The 17,582-nt window shown below is 37.3% G+C and overlaps 2 protein-coding genes across 2 annotated transcripts; one reads left to right on the forward strand and one right to left on the reverse strand.

Annotated features, from left to right (window-relative positions):
- Positions 1-11,431: 11,431 nt before the first annotated feature.
- Positions 11,432-15,035, reverse strand: LOC131608758 (pentatricopeptide repeat-containing protein At4g19890). Its single transcript, XM_058880288.1, has 2 exons — positions 12,618-15,035; positions 11,432-12,494 (listed from the first exon to the last, which is right to left on the reverse strand). Exon 1 carries the CDS (start codon positions 14,935-14,937, stop codon positions 12,832-12,834), a length of 2,106 nt encoding a protein of 701 aa, XP_058736271.1. The 5' UTR covers positions 14,938-15,035; the 3' UTR covers positions 11,432-12,494; positions 12,618-12,831.
- An 85-nt stretch (positions 15,036-15,120) lies between these two features.
- LOC131608760 (uncharacterized) lies at positions 15,121-17,575 on the forward strand. The gene is made up of 4 exons (XM_058880290.1): positions 15,121-15,139; positions 15,219-15,334; positions 16,505-16,795; positions 16,900-17,575. The coding sequence occupies exons 2-4, from the start codon at positions 15,227-15,229 to the stop codon at positions 17,431-17,433; spliced, it is 933 nt and encodes a 310-aa protein (XP_058736273.1). The 5' UTR covers positions 15,121-15,139; positions 15,219-15,226; the 3' UTR covers positions 17,434-17,575.
- The last annotated feature ends 7 nt before the right edge of the window (positions 17,576-17,582 follow it).

Below are 17,582 nucleotides of genomic sequence, written 5' to 3' on the forward strand. Positions count from 1 at the left end.
AACCAATCGCCTTCTTAATATCATGCCTCAAACCATTCACAAACTTCAAACACTTAGATCTCTCAGCATTCATAGTATTGTAGTGAGGACAATACTTGATAAGCTCTTGAAATCTAGCAGCATAAACAGCAACAGTACCATTTCCTTGCTTCAACTCAAGGAATTCCACTTCTTTCTTTCCACGGCAATCTTCTGGAAAATAGTTTTCCAAAAATGCATCGCGGAAAAGATCCCAAGTAATTTGAGTACCCTCCTCATCAAATCTCTGAGCCATATTGCCCCACCAATCTTCAGCTTCCTTTTCCAGCATGTGAGTACCAAACTGCACTCTCTGAGCATCGGTGCAATTCATGACCCGAAAAATCTTCTCAATCGCCTTCAACCAAGCTTGAGCTTTATCCGGTTCATGCTCACCCTCAAATGTAGGAGGATTGTTCCTCTGGAACTTCCCCAAAGCACGGTACTCATCATCATCACCATTCCGATTTCCAGCATTAGCTTGAGGAATTTGACCAAGAGATCCAGCCAACATCCTCAATGCTTCAGCAATGGCATCATCATTCCTTCCAGCAACCATCGTCCTACGACAATCGACAACCCAAAACAAACAAAACAGTATCGATCGTGTCAGATACACAAATCTAATACAACGGAATTAAAGACATCAACGACTCTGACCAACTGGTCGACCATGCTCTGATACCACTAATGTAACACCCCTTTTTCTAACCCCAAATATATCATATAATTAACAGAGTAAACATGCATAAAGGAAAAGGACATCACATGTTATTTTCATCACAAATGAAAACCTAAAGCAAAACATCCAACATTCTTAATATGCAAAGATCATATTTGTAACACAATGTAAATCTCATACTTCCATACATATGCATAAACGCTTGCGGAAACCAATTGAATTGCTATTAAAATTTCAATGAATATATCCCATACTATATTCATCTACCGAATTCGAATTAACATCCAATCCACAATTTTGGCTACATCGCCTTAATCAACATATCCGAGATCTCAAACAAACATATCCGAATATCCAACAAAACATAGTAAATAGCAACATCCAAACATGAGTATAAGACTACGATAAAATCCCCCCAAGTGTTACATGATCAGAGCATATGACTCGCTACCTAATCCAATAACAAACTCAGGAGCTCCTCGGCTAAATCCTCGGACAAGCTACTACTCGTCGGAACCTGCACGTTACCAACGAAGGATAACATTCAAACAGAAGGGTGAGAATTCAACTTCTTATAGAAAACATAATAATGGGAAATGTAAACATAAACAAGCATACATTTCACTATTCATCACACTTCTCAAGTAGGCAATTCACATATCACGTATTAATCATTATTCCAAAACAAATCACATGTATACAAGGCAATCACATAACACACAATGTGACTCGAAATGCAACAATGTGACTCAATGCATGTGGTACCCAATGTGAATCCAATGTTTCACCGCTTTCCGATTCAATGTTTAGAATCCAAGCCACGCTTCCGATCCGGACAAGATCAAAGCCAATACGCCTATCTCCAATTAAGGATCACGTCTTCTACGCCTATTTCCAATTAAGGATCAACGTCTCTTACCATGTGAACCCAAGTTTCACCGCTTCCACAATAAAGCCGACCATGCTATGAATGTATGTACAAATACCAACAAATTATGCAATTAAGATTATCTCGTCAATCTTAACTCACCGCATAACACCATAATCCAACTCTATGAATTATTCACCAATTGTACACAACATTCACAACACAATTTAACACATTCAACAAGGCATAACAACCATCACCTATCCAATCACACACATCATGTTTACATCTACACAAAGTGTTCCAACACTGGATATACATCATATACTAACATATTACACATAAGATAATTACACATTATTCCATATGATAACGTCACAATTTATCAATCATGTGCAATTAGATCCTATACTATCATATAGAATATCACAATAGCTTTCTAACGCTTCGAACGGCACATAAAACGGAGTTTTGGATTAAAAGTTATGGCCTTTCAAAGTTTAGAAAAAGTGCTGTAAAACAGGGTTCGCGGCGCGTACAAGGGATCGCGGCGCGCACAAATTTCTGCCAAGAGTTTCGCGGCGCGTGCAAGGGATCGCGGCGCGACTGGCGATTTTCAGAAACCCCAAAACCCAAAAACAGCATACGAAACTCACTCAAAATTCCCCAAACTTAACCCAATCATGTTGGCAAACGTTGCATATTTCGAACAACCACAGAATACATGATATACACACAAATACAACACATATTACGGGTCTTATAACATCATACCAACACCAAACATCAACTAAGCACATTTCAATCCATCAATTTATGCATATGTTCATAAAAACCTAACCTTTCTATGTTTTTCCATGAAATTGCAAAGATGAAGAGATAATCACAACAAAACACATTACCCAATCATATAACCTATAAGAACTTGTATTCAAACCCTTACCTCTTGAATTTCTCCTCCTAACTTCAAGAATCTCACAATCCTCTTCTCTTGTCTCTTCCACTATTTTTGCCTCTTTTCTCTTCTCTCCTCTTCTTTCTATCTTTCTATCTTTCTATCTAATTTAGGTTAACTCACAAATACCTTCTAACTCTCATTATTTCATTTGGGCTTAACCCACCTAATACTCTTTCTCACTCAACTAGGCCCATTTAGCTAATTCCAAACAAAATTCTACCACTCATTAATTAGGTAAATAACACATTACCACAAAATCAAATAATTATTATTCAAACAATAATTAAATAAACACATAAACAATGCCAATTATCAAATAATCCTAATTAATTAAAATGATAATAAAAATAGGATGTTACAGCCCGCATCAGTGACGATCCTCTCCATCACGGCGACTGCCTCTGGACCGCCCTGATCAACGATACCTCGATCCAACGCGTCCCGCCCAAGCATCTCTATCCGCTGGAAGATCGGCAGGAGATCAATGGCGTGGTCATCCTCGGCCTGCTGGTTCTCCAGGATCTCCTCGTGTGCTGGCCTAGGAGCGCCGGGAGCGTCGGGTCTCATCAGAGGATGTGACACCCGATAGAACCATGTGACATATCCCTCCACACTGTGCCAGTCCTGGGTGACCCGAATGCGACGATACTCCTCTGGGACCACATGATGCTCCCAATCCGCAAATATGCCAGTGAGCTGCACCCGGGTCACTGTGTCGGGAGCAACCTCAAAAGGTGACCTGGGTATCATCTGCACAAATCCAAACTGCCGCATGCACCGCTCAGAAAGATACCGCACCATGGTGTTGGTCCCGCATGCCAACCAACCAGAATATAACGAGATGCTGTTAAAGGGGACAACATCAGTGTAGTCGCTGAATGGCCTCCAATAGATGTCATCGTGCATCGTGCGGTCGAGGTACCCACGGTATGGTCCCACTGCATTGTTCCCCCTCTGGAGAACGTATCGGGAGGCCCTGGGCATGGCGTCCTCGTACTCAGGATCAACGCGGAAGCCGTGGATGCGGGGGAAGTAGGAGATGATCCAACTCTGAAACACAAACACGATAATGTATTAAAAATAAATACGAAACAAAAATAAATGTGAAACAATTAAAATGAAACGTACCGTAAGTAGTGTGCAGGATCCGGTCAACTACCTGGTCCTCCAGTTAGAGGCCTCATTCAGCTTCTGGTATAGGTATGCCAGAACAACTGACCCCCAGTTCCACTGGTGAACGGTAGTCAAGTCCCTGAAATAGCGGAGGTAGGTCACGTCGACGTACCTTGCACTCTTGTCCACAAAGAGTGCAGCGCCTACCACAAACATGTACCAGCACCGGAGAGCGCATCCACGGTGATACTGCACAAGTAGGGCGTCTCCTGCCTCCTCGGATTCGGCCTCCGTCACAAGGTGGTGCTCGAAATAAGCGCCCAGTGTGGAGAACCAAATATGAGGCCCATTTGTCGTCTGGCACTCAAAGTCAGCAACTTCTGGCTCCATACACAAATAGAGTCCCATCCACTCACTGGCTTCGATCCTCTGGATCCGGGAGTGGTCCAACAGCGTCCCCCTGATCGGCAAGTGGAGAAGACACTGCACATCGTGCAAGGTGATCGTCATCTCCCCAACCGGTAAGTGGAAAGAAGACGTCTCCCTGTGCCACCTCTCCACAAAGGCACCCTGCATGTCGTGGCTGATGGTGGTATACCCCGTCATGCACAACCCACTAAGCCCTGAAGCTCTCACCGCGTCGTTAAACCACTCAGCATTCGGTTTAAACAGACTGAAAACCTTCCGGGAGTGGTTCACCATTTTCAAAGTCTCTCTCTCCTGTTACAACAAAAACAAATAAAAAAGTATGTTAATTAGACCGTTAAGAAAATGTTGAATAAACGGCTAAATTAAAAACGGTTAAATAATAAAGTCGGGCAAATTATAAAAATGACCTCTCCCCCCAGATACGCCGAGCGACGTGCTCGTTATAGGTAATCAGCAAGGTAGTGTCATTGGGCCCTCCCGGGTAGCCCTCCTCCTGCTCCTCCTCCTCCCCGTGTGGAGGGTCAACATCCGGTACCTCCTTCGCCTCGTGGTATGTCACTGCCTCCTCCTCTTCCTCCTCTCGCTGGCGGGAAGAAGATACCCGAGCCAGACGACTCCTCGATCTAGATGCAGAGGTACCCTCGTCCATATGCACGGGAACTCGCACACGTCCCCGACCCTGCCCCCGTCCCTGCCCCGGTCCATGCGTCGACGCCAGCTGCGCCGCCCGCTCGCGTCTAGCCGACACAGTCTGGGTCTCTCTATCCTGTCTGATGCGTGCTGGGTTGCCTGCCATGTTCCTGAAAACAATTGAATTCAATAAGAAAGCGAAACAATTGAAAAAACAAAAAAAATGAAATTCTGGACCACTTCGGAAGTTCATTTCCGAAACTGGGAATGGAGGTGTTTTCGGAAATGAACTTCCGAAACACCCCTGCGAAGAAGTTTTCTGCAACTTCCATGGCAGGCCCCAAAATCCATCTTCAAAACAACTTGTAATGCTTCTAAACAACCTAAATACTACTAACAACCTACCCCTATATCATTTATGCAATTGAAAACAACCTTAACATGCATTTGAAATATGGATCTAACAATTATAAAACTTACAAATTGAAGTGATTGGAGGGCTTTTGAATATAGTATAGCAAGGTGATTGGAGCCTTTGATGTAGCCTTGGAAGTGGTTTGCAAAAAATCTCTTTGGGGTTGAGTTTAAAGTTGATTTAGGGTAAATGAATTGGGGGAGGGGGCTGTTTTGCTAAATCTGCAAAACGCGCAGTATTTCGGAAATGCACTTCCGAAATGCTGTTCTCGAAAATGCATTTCCGAAATAAGACAAATTTTGAAAAAAAAAAGGCGCTTTCGGAGATGCATTTCCGAAAACAGCATTTTCTTGCATTTATGAAGTAAGAGGTATATTTGGTTTTTCACCAGAGGTGACCAAGAAAGTTGGGAGGTGGGTAAAGAAATTTCCTTAAATAATCATTTTTAAACTTTTTGATATTAAATATATAATTTTAAATATTTTTTATATTTTATTTTAATGTAATTGTTAATCTTGCATAAATCACATAGTTGCTTCCGTTGGTGAAACGAGAGTCATATTTGAATTATTTTTAGAAAAATCGTTAGTCGACTTTAATATTGGTTGGGAGAGAATATTTCGGTTAAAATTATTTATTTTGTTAACAATTGATCTTGCTTTATCGTGTCTCTTGTTTGTTATCGTTGTTTTTTTTACTGTGACAACATTTTGTAATAGGAACGTTTTCGACCAAGACAATCCTTATGAATACCCTTAATTTATAATTTGACCCAAGACAAGGGATGATTATTTGTCCCCGATAGAGGCACGTGGGGTGGGGTCTTCCTGCCATTCTCCAATTGAGAGTAAAGTTATATATTTGTTAGTGCCTTTAAATGGACTTCACTTTTTTACTTCAAGGTATTTCTACTGGTGGACGTTTTGGAATGTTGGCATTTTCCTAAATTCCTGCCAAAGGCTTTTTTTCTTGGGCTTGGGCATAATTATTGGGCCTTTTATCCATCCCTCATTTGAGGACAAGAAATCGGATTTGAGGTTGATACCAATCAACCCACTTCATTCTGGTTCGAACACAACTGTATTTTTTCTCTCTAATTAACCATCTACCAAATCTATTGGCCTATATTGTTATTGTAGCGCCTCAGACTCTTTGACAATTGCATTGTCAACCTTAACATTTAATGTTGACACAATGCAAGGTCTTTCAGAAGATTCTTTTTCTGAACCTATTTTTACAATACCTGCTCTTCGCTAAACTTCTATGATGACTTATATTCGACAACTTCACACCCTTGAATCTCAACTTCATTCCCTTCCCCACTTTTTTCACTCGCAACATTGATTACCTTTTCCTTATTATCTTTTACCTTTTGATTTTGATTAGACGATGAACTAACAACCTGTATATCTTTACCTTATTCGTTAGTCCCTTCTTGTTCATCCTCATCCCACTAATCTCCATCATCTTCCGAACTACTAACATCCTGGGTTTGGTCCTTCGTGAATCCTTTTAGTACAAAGATTCGTTTTGGCCCATGCATATCCTCCACCAATTTAATGCAGTAAACATTATCATTGATCTCCACATTAAACATTTTATTCAAAACCAGAGAATACTTAGTTCAAACCAAAATTCTTATAACGTCCATCTTAACGTGGTTCCTTGTTTTGTAATCAGAGTAAACATACACTTCTATTGGGCTTGTTATGAATTCAAGAAATTTGAAACCCATGCATGACATGACACTCCATAACACCTCAACCATGTTAAACGTTCATTATCCATATTTTTCGGCGACCACTGATGAATTTCAAAAAACCATTGCCTAATCTAGTCACTTTCCTCTTCAATCAATGCTTTAATCTTCTCCTCTTCGATTTCTTCAAGAAAACATAAATAGGCTCTAAGAAGAGTAGCTTTGACTCTAAAGTATCTCTCACCATTAAAAGCTTCTTGTATGTTATAGGTCATACCAACATTAACCACCACCCCCACAAAAACTCTTTTAAACCTAGTCAAATTCTTTTTCTAAATATTAAACTAAATGTTCAAATATTGGCTTTTGCTCTTTCCTCCTTCAACCAATATAGTATTTTGCCACTATAATGAAACTTGTTAGAAATCTCCTTAACCGCCACTTCAAGCAGTTTGTATTATTTGGAAAAGTTTTCTAGGCTCTCTGAATTTTCAAGACTTCAACATACTTTAATTAGTCATTTTGGCCAAGTCCTATTGAATTTTCAAGGTGAAATATAGTAAATGTTCTTTTTATCAAATACAAATCATCTCAAGTTTTTGAAAATCCTTTATAAGTTAATTATTATTTAACAATGACAAAATAATTAAAGATTCTATATTACCAAATTTTAATAATGGTAGAGATGTATGAGCCTCAATTTTATTACAGTATAATTGTAAAAAATTTGAAGTCATGTGCGGTAATCCGCCTTACACATTCTCAAATACGCCATTTACTCCTTAACTTCATACTAATATATTACTAAATCCAAAACACCTATATTATTACTTTCGATAATATAGTAATTATTACCAGACAATATATTATTATGACTTTTCTTAACATATTTTTCAGCGAAACACTTAAACAAAATGTTAGTGGAATAATTGTCCTTCTTGTATTATTATCATAAAATTATCAATCAAAGATATTATGTAGAGACTAACTTAGTTCTTTCATATAAATGACATTATAATATATGAGAGATTAAATTAGTTTAGTTAGGATCATTAATAAACAGCATCCTTTATTAATTTTATCAATTTTTAAGAAAAATAAAAAAATGTATAGCTTATTAAAAAACAAAAATCAGTTGGTAGTTAATGGAGTGTCCCCAACTTTAAGGTGTTATGAACTGTTTGGCTATTTTTAGCACAACGTAGGATGGACGTGTACGTTCACCACTGCATTCCTTATCTTCTGTCACTTCCACCATTGTAATTTGTAATGCTGTATTGTATCTTCTTACAACACCTTTTTCTTATTTACTTTTTTGCAATTTTCTTAATTCATATAAGAAAAATAAAGGTATCAATAATGTGTATCTATATACATCGTGGCAGAAAATAAAAGTGACATGAGATAATGGATGTTTGTTTTTTTGGGAGAGGGGGGTGTTATACAAATGTAGTAATATATTATTCAATAGTGGGTTATAGAAGAAAAAACATTCATGGAATGTAAGGTTTAAGTAGTTAATAAGGATGGAATGTTTCAAAAGCCTACTTTGCAACATGCATTAAAATGTTTAATTTTATAAGATAAAAAGTTGCTAATTGGATAAGTTTGTTTCCTCAAAAATTGGATTAACTTGCTAGTTAAAGGGTTGCCAACTAAGTTGGAGACTTTAATGTTTTTCTTTTTTAAATGATGTTAGTGTATGTTTGGTTGTTATTATGGGAGTCTTTAAAATCTTAAATAATGAAGAGAAGGAAAATGTATTTTAAAACTGTCAGAAATCATAATTGTAAATTGTAAAAAGTAGTAATAGAGAAGTTGACAGAGGTGTCGGAACTGCAAAGGGCAGTGTATTGGCGGAAAATCGTTGGCAGTAGTGTGGCGACGGTATGACTATAGTTCGTCGATCTTATCAAAGGTGTTGCGGTTGTAGATCGTTGGTGCGGTGGCTTTCTGGCGGAAGAGTGTTGATGGTTATCCATATGGATTTACGTAAGATTTGTCGTCGCACATGAGTAAGAATAAGTTACTAAAATATATTAATGCTTGTGTCTGCAAAAGCCCGTATAAAAAGAAGGCAGAGCGGGACAAACATATTAGAGAGTGCGGGCCTAAAACTTTGGCACATCCTGCAAAATAATGCGGGCAAAATAAGCACGTCCGACGGGTTGGGCCCGTTTGTCACCCCTACATCTGACAACCAATAAAAAACAACGTAAGCATTTTTTTCTTCTTACGCATTCTGGTTCCCATAGAAATATGGCCCTAATAATCCAGAGATCATGCCGAGATGTCATGACAATGATTAAGCACTGTTTCCACCAAAAATAAAACTCAACAAAAATGTTTTTTTTTTAACAAAAGCGCTGTTTTTATTTTTCTCTAATAAACTAGAGCGTTTTTGAAACGCTTTCTATTTTAGAAACATTTTGAAACTTTATAAAAACGCTATAATGGATATGTACTGACAGTGTAAAATAGTTTTACACTGTCATTCAATAGAAAACAAGCGGTCTGCCATGTCATTAAAAAAATATTAAAATAAAAAGATGATATAATTGGATACATGGTTGTGATTGGTTGACAATGTAAAATTATTTTACACTATCAGTACATCACATTTTTTTTATAATAAAAATAATGTTATTAAAATATTAATCTATCGTTGTGTGAAAATTGTTTAATAAATAATTTATAAATATATTTTTATAAGTCACTCGGAATCTTAAAATTTGTCATAACCTTGGAAAATCTTCAAAATCCAACATATTAAACTTTCTTATATAAAAATAAATAACACAATATTTATTTCGGAGTAAAAAGAGTTGGATCTGCAAAGTTCAAATCCTACCAAGATTATAAAATATACTAATAATTAATCTATTATAATTTGTCATTGAAAACAAAAATTTAAGTTGGTAATTCGGTTGGAATGTTTCAACAGCCTACATTACAACATATAAACTAAAATGTTTAATTTTAAAAGAAGTTGCTATTAATAATTTGTTATTTAGCTACTACTACTAGTTTAGTGACAAAAACAGCTTTTTCTTTAATCATATAGAGAAAAAATAACAACAATTGGGAAAATTTAACATGCATATAGTATCTTAAAAGGCTACTTTACAACATGTATTAACATGTTTAATTATAAAAGAAGTTGATAACTGGATTAAGTTGTCTCCTCAAAAAATGGATTAACTTGCTAGTTAAAGTGTTGCCAACTTAGTGGGAGATTTAAATGATGTTAGTCATCAACCAAGCATTGAGTGTTGATTAATATAATTGATTGGACTGAGCATGTATTGAAAAGTTAGTTAATTAGTAATCACTTTAGTTATCAAATTATTTCAATTTTGCAAAAGAATTTTGTAATGGATCATTTGTATATGTATTATGTATTATGTATTGAAATTTTTATAAACTAAAACTAATTTTGAAATTGAGTTTTGAAAATTTTCTACAATGAAAAATATTTTTAGTGTGAGTTTTGAAAATTTTAAATTTTATAACTAGTTTCATACATAATTATTATTTTTTATATAAAGATGACATATAATGTGTTTATTTAGCAGTAATTTTAATAATTATAATTGTTGGAAAATGATTGTCAGAGTAGTGATTGGTGGAGGTTAGAGTGATAATTGGTAATGATTATAATAGTAGTCGGTAGCGGTTGAATTAGTGATGAAATATAGATAAAGTGACGATATGTGATGGATAAAGGCAATGTGCAATCTCTATATTTTCTTGATTGACTTGCTAGATTGATAGCTGAGCTGTTATCTATTTGTATCTTGATTGGCCTCTTGACTTCAATTTTCAATTCATTTAGAAATGACTTCATCCATATGGCCTGACATGAAACATAACATCCAACTATGTACTCTAACTCGCATGATGAAAGGGCCACAAATGGTTGTTTTGTTGAGAATCGAAAAATTAGTGAATCAAGGAACTCCAAGTATGTAATGTTTGTTTTGTCCACTTTATCAGCACAACGCGCGAAGAACTTCATCTTCAACCCTTGAACTGTGATTTTGCAGGTTCATGAACTTGTGTTTTGAGCTCAAACACCAAGCTTGCAAGCTTCTACACACATCACCGTTCATGTCTCTCTGCATTAGAGACATTGATTGGCTATAAGCAGAGAGAATTTGCAAAAAACACACAAAGAACGCTTGTTCTTTAAAGTTAAATTAAACGGTTAATATGATGATTAAATGACAAGTAATAGAGGACTTTGAATCAGTGAGGCAAAACGAAGAGAGTGGTAACTTGCTCTTGCAGTGAAGTAACTCTTATCTACCTATTAAAAGTGAGCTTCAAGGTCTGGAAATGGTAAAATCGAGTTGGTGCTTGCAAGGTGTTTCAAACTTCTGTAATGGTTCGAGTAGCTTCAGATGATGCTGATGAAGGTTTTTGGGTGAAGAATTGAAGTTAAAACAAGCTTGAATGAAAAAACAAACTTATGGATTTTAGAGGTATCAGATTGACATTTATTGAGAGTTTTAGAGGCTTTTGAAGCTTGCAAATGAAGGCGAAAGACTCCTCCATTTATAGGAAAAGCAATAAGGACAAGGTACGGGTGAAATTAGATCCCAATCGTGTGAAATGATTTGAGAAAATTCTAGATCCAACCCGTGTGAAAATGAGCATAAAACATGTGAATTTTGGATCAACTTCATGTCGTTTTGCATTGTGGTGAATGCGTTTTGGTGTGAGGAACGGATTTCACATGGTTTGAGTGTTCGCAAGTTAGGTTTTGTGGAGTTTTGGTTTCAGATCATGTACCAAAAATGTGTATACAACGAAAATCCATCACTTGCTAACGCCAAAGCGCTCATCGCAAAATAATCAGAAAACACGTAAACTACGGTAATATACGCGTAACGCGATAAAATTCCAGCACCTCAATAAGCTATATACAATATTTGCGCCACTTTAAAACTAAAAAGTAATCGAAAAAGTAAACCGAAAACAGCCTCACGCGACTGAAACTATGCGTCCAAATGTGTTCGAGAGCTAAATCAAATTAAAACTCCTGAAATTGCAACACAATGCAAAATTCAGCAACACAACATACACATGCACATTATTACAATGATTCACAGTCCAGCACAGATCGAATTACAACAGATCGAATTACAACAGTAGCTACGCAAACAAAGACCAAAAAATCAACATGTCATACTACAAAATAAATCGCAAAAGGTAGAACCCACCCACAGAGTGTCGAAGACGGTGTCGTTGCGACGCTGATGCTAATGCAAATCGAACAAATGTTGATGACTTGAAGTGTTGCTGTTGGAGCTGTTTAACGGTTTTGGGATTGAAGCGCAACAGGTACTATTGAGAATAAGATCCTCCTTAAAGCTAGAATCTGTCCCGCCACCACCATTGACGACAAAAAGTTAAACCAGCAACATTTGTTGACTTGCAGTTTCGAACAAACAAACATAGTCTTCATATTCGCGAGAACACTCCAAAAAGTCAAGTCATGTTTTCTTCCCAGTTTCAGATTCATTTACAGTTGCATTTCCTCATTACTCTTCTCAATTCCAGAACCTTCTACAACAACCTCCTCCTCACCAACATCATTGACTGACTTTGACTTGTTCCCTTCAAATTCAATCAAGAATTTTCCCAGAAGATCAGCTACTGTATTGCCATTGCAATTATCTACAGAAGAAGGCACAAAGATGGCTCAATTGAGTATGTAAACTCAGAATTTTCAAATCCTTTTTGCATAAAAATCAGAAACCTCTAAGCAAAAGTTTCTGAAATATAAATTGATATAAATACATCAAAAATAACAGGCATTGCATCCTATGGTGGAAGGCTCAGAAGATTCCATCATGCCATGGTGGAAGCACATTGTAAATTGCGATTTATTGACTTTTTTTCGGGTCTGAACCCCTCATTCAGAAAAACCACCTTTGCCTTGGAGTAATCTGGAGTTAAGCTAGGTAGGATCTAAAAGGGTTCCAAAGCTCTCTTAGCACTTTTTAGTTTTCGGTTATCTCGTGGCTTTGATTTCCAAACGATTTTCCTTGTGTATCCTTGCAGACAAATCTGAAACAAGAGCATAATTATTGCTTTCATAGCACGCAGTCATAAATGCTGCTAACGATACACGATTAACATGAACATCCATGTCTAGTAACTTATTAAAGAACAGCGCAGCCATGCCTACTTTTTTCTCACTACATAGCTTTCTGACCAAGGTATTAGCTGTCCGAATCCAATGCTTCTTTTCCAGCCTTTCTAGAATAACCATAGCAGATAAACAATCATCTTCCTTACAATATTCGTAAGCCAAAGTTACCCTAGTAACTTCACACGGGGTAAGTCCCTTTTCTATCATAGAGTCATACAAACCCCGAGCCTCGTCGAGTTTTGACTGCTTGCATAGCCCACTTATAATAGCACCGTATGTAATAGAATCTGGAACACAACCATGGTCACTCATCCTACGGAAAAACTTCATCGCCAAGGTCAAATTTCCTTCTCTGCAATAACCACATATCATAGATGTATAAGTTTTGTTTGTAGGAATAACTCCGATTCTCACAGCTTCCTCGAAACACATCTCACTTTCTTTCATACGATTTTCCCTACAGAAGACCGCAATCAATGTTGTGTATGAATGAATATCCGGTTGAATACCACTTTTTACCATCTTATTGAATAACACCAATGCTTCCTTGATATTTCCCTGTTTGCAATGCTCAGACATGAGAATACTATAGGTGACTTTATCGGGTTTCAACCCATTATGAAAGCCATCCTCGAGCATTTTGTAAGCCTCCTGTACCCTTCCCCTTTTACAAAGACCATCAACAATTGCATTATATGTACACACATTAGGACTGAAACCTTCACTACTCATTAGATTCATCAAATCGTACGCTCTATCAAAATTTCCGGCTTTGCAATGCCCGTCAATGAGCGCCGTGTATGTGTTCGTGTTCGGGACTAACCCCTGCTCCTTCATTCGACTCAGTAGCATCTCTGCCCGGTTTAGTTTCTCATCTCTACAATACCCACTTATCATGGCAGTATACGTAAGCACATTTGGCTTGTGATTTTCGCTTCGAACAAGCTTAAGAAACAATCTAAACGCTTTCTCGGTCCATCCTTTCTTACAAAGACCGTCAATCAACGACGTATGCGTATACACATTAGGTTTCCAACCTTTCCCAACCATCTCCTCCAACATTTCAAACGCTTGCTTAATGCTACCCCTTTTGCACAAACCTTCAATCATAGACGTGTAATTAATCAAATTCGGCTCCAAACCCATATCAACTAACCTACGAAAATACCACAACGCTCTTGTCCCATAACCCTTTTCACAGAATCTACTAATAATTAACGTAAACGTTGCATTATCAACGACAAAACCCCTCTCGAGCATCGCACTCAACCACCTATCCGCCTCCAAAACATCACCAATCTTACAATACATAACAACCATCACCCTATAGCTAACAGAATCCGGTTGCACCCCTCTCACACACATTTCCTCAAACAGCAACTCTGCATACTCAACCAAACCAAACTCACTCGTCACCTTGATAATCCAATTCAAAGTCCGAGTATTCGGAACCAAACCCTGGTTATGCATTTCAATAACCATCTCCACAGCCTCCTTCAACCTCCCAACCTCAGCAAAACTCTCCACCATACACCTCATAACTTCATTCCCTTTCTCCAAATTCCTATTCCCAATCAACGAACTCGCACAAACTACATACAATCTCATAAAATATCGAAACTTTGGATACCCAATTGCCCAATAAAAGAACCCAAGAGCCACCATTGAACCACAATCACCTGCAAGTGAAGCAACAACAGTAACAGCTTGTTCGTGGGTTAAACAATCAGGATCAACCCCAAGATTGAGTCTTGGAGGTGAAACTCGTACATGGGTGTGTTCATTGTATGATTCGCGAACCAATGAACACACCCTTTGGACTATAGATTGTGATTGTATTGATGGAGCCACATCAGAATCAGAAGAAGTTAATTGTGTTGATGAAGATAAATAGCGTAGTGATTGTGTGTGGAAGATGAAGAGTGAGGTGAATCTACGTGGAATGGCATGAGTTCTGAGAATCATAAAGCACAAAATGAAAAATGACGGCGGCGCCGGTGGAGATGAGAGAGAGAGTGTGACCTAATTTTGGGAAATGGGGGGTGTAAAGAGCATAGTGGAATAAAATTATCATTTTTTGAGTATTTGATTATTATTATTATTATTATTATTATTATAAAATAAAAATAAAATACGAGAAGTGGGTAACTTTCTCTCTCTTTTTTTGGTTAGTTTCATACTCTTTCTTCTTACAATTTCTGCGTTCAGTTTCGTTTTTATTTGTTAATTTGATGCCTTTTTTGCAGATTTTTCAATGGAAAGGTGGAGTGGAGTTTTGAGTGTTCCCTTGTGTTCTAACAGTGGGACATTCTATAGAGTTGGTGCATCTCTTTGTCTTTCTTCTGAAACCACAACTTTTACTGTAAGTTTCGTTCTTTAAATTGGATCCCAAAGGTTATGCAAAAATGGACGAGTTTTTGTTCTATAAGCTTTGAGTATCTACATATCTTAGCTTTGCTTTTCTGCAAAATTAAAAAATCATACTATGAATTGAATGTAAGCTATCTTTAAACCACTTAATTAAGATTTTTGAGAGTTTCACATCAGACAATATGTTGTCTGAACATATGTTTATAAGTGTAGTAGTCAATACTAGATAGCGGCGTGGAGCAGCCGATCCCAAAAATGGGCTAGTGGGATGACTGTTATTCGGTCATTTGTTTGGAAAAATGATATAAATAGTAATTATAAACCTAGGAAGTACGAGGGAAGAACGTAGCGCAGAGAGAGGTGATGGAGAAACTTGTGATTTTTCTTTTGAACAACTAGTGTAGCAATGTCAATGAAGGAATGTTAGGGTTGAGTATCAACTCAAATTTGATTGAAAAATCCAAAATTACCTTTAAAACGTTTTAAATTTAAGGGATTATTTAAGTTTTTTTAGGGGAAAAGAATAATGGGACGTAAACCGCTCCGCCCCTACTTTCCGTTAATTACCCTATAGAGACCACTGTAGTGTTTTGCACTGCTAAGGCTCTTCCCATAGTAGCCGACCTCCGTTATAGCAATATATTGCCGCTATTAACTACTCAATTTATTAGTGGAAACAATCTTAATTTTATAAGCCAGTTTTATAGGAATGAGTTATACACAAGTTCAGATGTAGATGCCGGTTTTGTAGGGATAAGTGGGGAATTCCTATGTAGGGATGTATATCCATGCATCAAGTCCATATGTGGCCCAACATAGGAAAATAAGGTGAGAAGAAGTTACTGACATGTTATAACCTGTTTTCATTTATTTATGCCAATTGATAAGTTGAAATAAAACAATCCATAGCAGTGGTGAACTTATTCTCCTTATACCCAGAACCATGGTCGAATTTATTGAACGAAGGAGTTATATTATGTTTCTACAATTGGGAAAATGTGAAATAGGAATATTTTTTTCTTGTGGTTACAACTTACAACTTCAAATTAAGAAGTAACTATGGACTGTTCCATTTTCTTTGTTAAGTAAACTCTTCAAATATGTACATTACTGTTTTCTTTTTTGCATATCAAGCAAATATTGTCTTCTGATCTTTTTACAGGTGCCTAATGCAAATGCCATATTTTTCTGTGGTGATCGAGTTGAAAAGACTCGTAATCCATTGATTGAGAAGTTATCAGATTTACAGAAACTATCTGAAATCGTCGTGTCAAAATTTGGTTCTTCCATCAATGCTTGGGTAATCGAGGCTTCTGTTTTCAATGGACCTTTTGCGGTCTATAACGACTTTATACCATCGGTGAATCAATATGGAGAGCCAAAGCATTACTGTCCAATTGGATTCCCGGCATCTACGTCAATTGTCGCACTCCTATCTAATTGCCTTGAACAAGTACAAACTACTTTTTTCCCTCCTTAGATTTTGCTATGCTATGGTTTTAGCTACTGCTACTTTCCGAGAACGGTTTCAATATTCTGAATTTTCTTGTAATGCAGGTAAGAAAAATAATTTCGGGAAGGCAAGTAGACACTCCTTCCTGTAGTTTACATCAACCTAAGACATTCATCCTTGGATTTAGCAAAGGCGGAACTGTACTTAATCAGATGGTTACTGAACTCGGCTTCTCGGACATTGGATCCAATGTAAATTCAGCTGATGCGGAAACTTGCATAGTACCTAAAACAAAGGAAGCTTTACTAAACAGCATCAGTGAAATACATTATGTTGATGTTGGTTTGAACTCAACCGGTGCATACTTAACAAACCGCAATGTGTTTGAGAGGATCTCGGAAAAACTCGTACAAGGATCTCCTCGACTTCGTTTTGTCCTTCACGGAACCCCGAGGCAGTGGAATGACAAGCAGCGAGACTGGATACGGAAGGAGAAGGACGAAATGCTGCTTCTGCTTGAATCGGAAGCTGGCAAAAGCAGGGGAAAGCTAGAAGTTTTATCGAGGTATTATTTTGCTGATAAGCCTCCAAATTTGCAGATGCACTTTGAAATAATTGAGAGTTTAGATGTAAGTTAGTACTTCACTACACATAGGTATGCTGAAAACGTGTTACTTATCAGGATGATTGTGTGTATATAAATAAATGTTGTTCCACTGGAATGATTATATTATTGCATTGAAACTCATAACCGAATTAACAAGAAAATATCAGAAACAGTTAGGAA

The sequence above is a fragment of the Vicia villosa genome, linkage group LG6 (assembly GCF_029867415.1).
Source record: "Vicia villosa cultivar HV-30 ecotype Madison, WI linkage group LG6, Vvil1.0, whole genome shotgun sequence".
Lineage (NCBI taxonomy): Eukaryota > Viridiplantae > Streptophyta > Magnoliopsida > Fabales > Fabaceae > Vicia > Vicia villosa.

Coding starts and splice junctions, on each gene's coding strand:
- LOC131608758 (XM_058880288.1), bottom strand. CDS start 14,937: ATGATTCTCAGAACTCATGCCATTCCACGTAGATTCACCTCACTCTTC.
- LOC131608760 (XM_058880290.1), top strand. CDS start 15,227: ATGGAAAGGTGGAGTGGAGTTTTGAGTGTTCCCTTGTGTTCTAACAGT. Junction 15,335..16,504: donor CTGAAACCACAACTTTTACT/GTAAGTTTCGTT, acceptor ATCTTTTTACAG/GTGCCTAATGCAAATGCCAT. Junction 16,796..16,899: donor TATCTAATTGCCTTGAACAA/GTACAAACTACT, acceptor CTTGTAATGCAG/GTAAGAAAAATAATTTCGGG.